The sequence below is a fragment of the Artibeus jamaicensis genome, unplaced genomic scaffold (genome assembly GCF_021234435.1).
Source record: "Artibeus jamaicensis isolate MK-2021 breed Jamaican fruit bat unplaced genomic scaffold, CSHL_Jam_final contig_332, whole genome shotgun sequence".
Classification (NCBI taxonomy): Eukaryota; Metazoa; Chordata; class Mammalia; order Chiroptera; family Phyllostomidae; genus Artibeus; species Artibeus jamaicensis.
Genome location: NW_026521788.1, coordinates 21473997 through 21479642, shown reverse-complemented (window position 1 = coordinate 21479642; position 5646 = coordinate 21473997). Strand labels below are relative to the sequence as shown.

At 60.6% G+C, this 5646-nt stretch overlaps 1 protein-coding gene across 1 annotated transcript; it reads left to right on the top strand.

Moving 5' to 3' along the window:
• Positions 1–4759: 4759 nt before the first annotated feature.
• NEUROG3 (neurogenin 3) lies at positions 4760–5398 on the top strand. Its single transcript, XM_037130503.2, has one exon. The coding sequence runs from the start codon at positions 4760–4762 to the stop codon at positions 5396–5398; it is 639 nt and encodes a 212-aa protein (XP_036986398.2).
• The last annotated feature ends 248 nt before the right edge of the window (positions 5399–5646 follow it).

Genomic DNA, 5646 nt, shown 5'->3' with positions numbered 1-5646 from the left:
CTGGAATCTCAAAAGGCGATGCCAAAGTGCCTGGCCCAGGTATTATGTGGGGAGAAGGTGAGGAGAGCAGCTGCTCCTTCTCGAGGGGCGTGTGTGGGAGCAACGGTGCCTGTGTCCCTGTGAAGAGTACACACCGATCTGCTCAACATATGTCACCACAAATCACTGTACCTCTCCCCCCTCCCACCCCACCCCCACTTCCTCCTGACCGAGGGCAGAGCAGAGAGAGGCGCTGAGAAGAGGCGCTGCTTCAACAGGTGTCTTGGTGCGCAATGCACCTTTTCACTCATTCACTGTCTCCATCAGCAGCGGGGACAATGTGGACACTTTGTTTCCAGGGACTGCGCTCCAGCTTGGGAGGCCGGGGGGGAGGCAGTCCTGGGCAGGGAGGGGGATCTGGAAATAAAGACCTCAGGCTCTCCTAAGGTCCTGGGCCCTCTCCTCCCTTTGTTAAAGGACTCCCTGGGCCGTAGCTTCCTTGTGCGCCCTTGGGGGTAGCATATGGCGCCCTCTCACCTACCCAAGAAAAAGAACCAGCCTCCCACTCGAGAGCGCACAAGGTCTCCAAGCCCCGGGAGGGGGAGTCTCTGAGGAAAAGGCGTCTTTCTCAAAGAAAACGAGGATCCTGCCTTATCTCTCCTCACCCCACCCCCCGCCTGTCCCCTCAGCTGGCACAGGAGCAGCCGTTAGGTGGGGAGCAGTGCGCCAAGCAGCACCAACCTGCGGAAGCGCCCCAGCTCCCGGCAGATGAAATATGGAGCTGGTGAGCCCCTGGAGACCATATGTTTTCAATAAAAGAAGACAAATAGGATCGAGATAGGCCTTGCAGCCAACCTGTTATAAATGGGTGGCGATTGGGCCAATGTACACGGCCCCCGGGGGGAGGCCTGCTTGGTGCCAAATCCATGTGTCAGCTTCTGGGACAGGTGTGCCCAGGGGCCAGGGGCCAGGTCTCCCCGCTCTGGGTTTATCACGGCAAAGGTAATATTGTGCTAACTATGAGTAAACAGTCATTGTGAAAACGAGTGAGAGTTTATCAGAGGCGAATTAGTTGGGGGGTGGCTTAACAATAAAGTCGCCCGCCTTGGGAGCAGGTGACGGCTGGCTGTGGGCCTCCCGCAGGAGATGTTTTCCAAAGCACTCCACTCCACAATCTCTTGTAATTATTTATTAAACGAAATCTATTTATTATTATTTTAGCAAACACTGGAGACAGGTGGGGCTTTCTTTCCATCGTCTCCTTTTGTTTGAAGGGCTGTTTGAAGTGGCCAGTCTCGGCTGGGGCAGCTCGCTCGCCAGATTTTTGTCTTCCCCTCTTTCAGTGCAGAGTCGTAGGCGAGAGAAAGACGCCCCCTCCTCTAGCAAGCCATTAGCTATTCAGCCTCCTGTGGCCCCCTCTCTCCAGCTCCTTTCTCAAGGAGCCCCCAGACACTGCTAAGTTTCCCCCCTGCAGACAGGAAAGCAGAAGGTCGGACCGCAGCCTTCCTTCTTTTCCAATCTGCCTGCGGTCTCCAGGCGTCAGGCTGTAGCCTGTCTTCTGGGCCCCCTCAGCCTCCAGACAAGCCTGGGCTTCAAAGAGTCTATAGGCACGTTGGTCTTAGAGGCGTTAGAGGTGTTGGCTGGAAGGAGTCTTCAGGAACAAACTGCTCCCCCGCTGGAAGAGCTGATGGACAAACACCGCTAGCGCGCACCGAGTTGCCACAGTCTGCGCCTCAGCCAGCAAAAGCACAGGAATTCACTTTGGAGAGGGGTCTGTACGTCCACGACAGCGGAAAGGGAGGGCGTAAATCCTCATTGTCTCATCTCCTAGGACTCCTCTACCTCGGGCCCAGCCCTGCTGGCCAGTAGAAGGGACGCGCAGAGCGTTTGCGTGCGCGACGTGACGGTTGCCCTCAGCCGCTGCGCGCTCCTTGCCCTGTTTTTACGCAAAGCCGGAGTAGTGGTGGCGGCTTGAAAACCTCAGAGAGCCCTGAGTCGAAGGGTGTCTGGAGAAGCTAGATAAGAATTCCAAGGCGGTCCTAGAATTCTCTCCCAATCAAGAAGATTCCCAAGAATCCCCAGAATATTCCCTGGTGCAGGAAGCACGCCCTACGGCTCTCTCCAGTACCTATTAGCCACTTGAGGCAAGCTGGAGCCAAGGCGAGTCCCGCATTCACTTTTCATCTCAGAGCCACTGCTAAAATGAGAGTCCTGGTTTGGGGCTGCTCTTCAGGCCTCCAGGGGCCCACAGGAGTGCTCTGATCCCTCATGGCCAGGTGTCCCTCCGCAGAGCCAGGCTGTGCCCGGGGAGAGTTCAGGGAGCAATGCCTTGGGTTTCCTCTGTTTCTGATTTGCAGGACAGAAATCAAGCGAGCCTGGGGTATAGGTCAAGAAAGTAAAGCGATGGGACGTGAGGGGGCACTGGCTCCCCTTGGCACTGGGTGACACGGCCACTACCCCCTTTCTACTCTGACGCTGCCACTCCTCACAAACCCAGGACTTCTCCTACTTTCTACATTTGAGGATGTCTGATTTTACCTCAAAAGGATATTTTCCCCCAATTAAGGAGAGGCAGCAGGTGCAAAGGAGAATACGGGACTAGGAGATTTAGGACCTGAGTTCTATGTGGTTCTGATAGAATTTGCTCTGTGACCTTGGTTGAGTCACTACTCTTCTCCGGGCCTTGATTTTTCCATCTGTAAAAGGGGTCTCGGGCTTCATTCTTATAAACTAGAAGACAATCTGGAACAAGCTCTGACCTAAGGGGAAACAACAGGAAAATGTGGGACCCCTGAGTCTCCACGGGGTCCCTTTGCGCTCCTGAGCCTGACCCTGCGCTTCAATTCCCACACAGCAAGGGAAGGGGCCTGGGTTCCAGAGAACAGCGCCCCCAGCCCCACACCGCCCTGGAGGCTCCCACGCGCACCCACCCTCTCTCTGCCTTGGAGGCAATTCCGAGCGGCCTAGGTGGGTGTCAGAGGCCATCGCTGGGGCAGAGACACAAACTTACCTCCTTCCCTCCCCCTCCCTGTTTCCTAACCCGGCCCCACGCCCCTCGCCAACTTCCGGGAGGCTCAGGGGTCTGGAGACGCCAGAAAGCAAAGCCTTCGCCGCCCGCGAAGCCTTAGCCCGAGACCCAGTCTCCCCGGCCTCCGCTTCCCCGCCCTGGCCCGGCCGGTCCGGAGAGAGGAGCGGAAGCCGCGACCCCTCACCCTGAGTGACCGGAAGCAGAAGACCACGGGGCGTCCTAGGCGGGGACAAGGGGGAGGGGCGGGGAAGGAGGGAGGGATGGTGCTCTCGCCCTCGCTTGGGGAAGATTTCCAGACGGCGACCACCTGGGCCCTGGGGAGTCCCTGCCCGCGCCGCCGCCTGGTCCCGGTCCGCACCGCGCAGGAGGCCGCGCAGGTGGCGCGGGCAGCCCTGCCCGCCGGGGTGGGCCGGGGAGACCGGGGGCCTGCTTCCCCGCAGGCCGGCCCACCTCCAGCGGCGAGAGAATCACATGGGGGCTCGGAGAACTCCCGGCCCCTTCCCAGCCCTTCACACCTGAACTCTGGCCCTGCACCGACGCTGGGGCACTGTTCGCGACTGGTCCTTGTGGGCTGTCCCCTGGGGGGTTCCCCGTAGCCATCCTTTGCCTCTGGGACACCAGTGAGATGTCTTAGGTTTCGGATGGGAGGTGAGAAGAGAGGATCTGAGTGCCTCTGTCTGAGGAGTTTGGGGCATCACCCCTGGGCACGGTCAGGGGGCTGCACCCACAGGCAAGAGTATGTAAGTGGCAAAGGCATCTGTCTCTGCAGTCGCCTTGTCCCCCCACCCCCGGAATGAAGAGGAGCAGCGAAGCATCGAAGCATCGCCTTGCGTGTTTCCCCCAACCCGACCCACGGTGCAGGAGAGCTGGGTGGCATCCGGGATTAGCGGCTGCTCTTCCGAGCGCGGAGTCGGAGCACCTGGCGCCTTGTTCCACCTCTTGCTGTGTGTGACCTGGGACAAGCCGCCTCCCTCTCTGAGCCCAATTTCTGAGATCGGCCTACCCCAAAGGCTTCCAAAGCCCCCGTCAGGGCACCAAGAGAGGCTCTGGACAAGGGCCCAGGAAGCGTAGAACACTAGGAAAGCGGTCTGGGACCGCCAGTGGCGAGCCAGGGGAGCCTCTTCTCACTGGGCGAGGCTCTTTGAGGAACTGAGAGTTGCTGGGACAGAGCCCGCGGGGAGAAAGCAAACAGAACAGCACTCCCCTCCCCCTTAGTGCGGAATCCAGCTGTGCGCCGCAGGGGGAGGAGCGGGCTCGCGTGGCGCGCCCCGGGGTCGCGATGCTGATAGGCCGGCGGCGCGGGCCGCGGCGGGGCAGGCACGCTCCGGGCCCCGCAGAGCAGATAAAGCGTGCCCAGGAGCACACGACTCGCAGCTCAGGAAATCCGCCTGGTCTTGCGGGCGCGCCAAGAGACGCAGCAGGGGCCCAGGACCCCCTCGGCGCTTCGCTTCTGCACCACAGCGGGAACTCCCAGGCGGCGGCGCAATAATCTCAGCTGAACTTAGCTGCGCAAAGGCCAGATCAGCTCGCAGCTGTGCTCAAAGCCCACCGCTCTCTACCCTTCTGCAAACGGGAACAAGGTAACACCTGGAAGCTGCAGAGCGGCGTTCAAAGGGGAGAGGGTTAGGGTTCTTTGATCAGGTGGGGGTGGCTTTTTTTGTTTGTTTTATTTTTTTCCCACCTGGATCCGCAATGGAAAACTGCGTCCAGGTGACCGACCCACGTTTGCCCGTACCTCTTACCCGCCGCAGGATGACACCTTATCCCTCGGGTACGCCAGCTGTCCAAGTGACCCACGAGACGGGGCAGCCCTTCCCGGTCGCCTCGAACGAAGAAGTGACCTGCATCGTGTCCGCTCCGCCGAGCCCCACTCGCGTGTCAGGGGGCTGCATCGAGGCGGAAGGGAGCGTCTGCCGAGGTGCCACCAGGAAGCTCCGGGCGCGGCGTGGGGGACGCAGCCGACCCAAGAGTGAGTCGGCTCTGAGCAAGCAGCGACGGAGCCGACGCAAGAAGGCCAACGACCGGGAGCGCAACCGCATGCACAACCTCAACTCTGCTCTGGACGCGCTGCGGGGCGTCTTGCCCACCTTCCCTGATGATGCGAAGCTCACCAAGATCGAGACGCTGCGCTTCGCCCACAACTACATCTGGGCGCTGACCCAGACGCTGCGCATAGCGGACCACAGTCTCTACGGGCTGGAGCCGCCCTGCGAGGAGACGGGCAGCCCGGACGGAGGCTCTCCAGGAGACTGGGCTTCTCTCTCCTCCCCAGTCTCCCAGACGGGCAGTCTGAGTCCTGCTGCCTCGCTGGAGGACCGCCCCGGGCTGCCGGCTCCTGCCTCCCCTGCCTACCTGCGCCCGGGAGCCCTGGCTTTTTCAGACTTCCTATGATGGCCTATCGGCCGCTGGGCGGTGGGTGCTGGAAGAGGGGCAGGAGGCTGTCAAGAATGTGGCGCCAGTGCCCCTCGCACAGACTTGCTCCTTCTCTCTCTCCTCTGACCCCTGGCGGGCCCAGGTGCCGGTAAGGGTGGTCGGCCAGTTCAATCTCCCGTCCTCTGGGCAGTGCCAACTGCTACATTCTGCAGCTGCCTGCGCAAGTGGGCATTACAGGCCGCTCACCTTTTAGGCCCCCTCCCTGC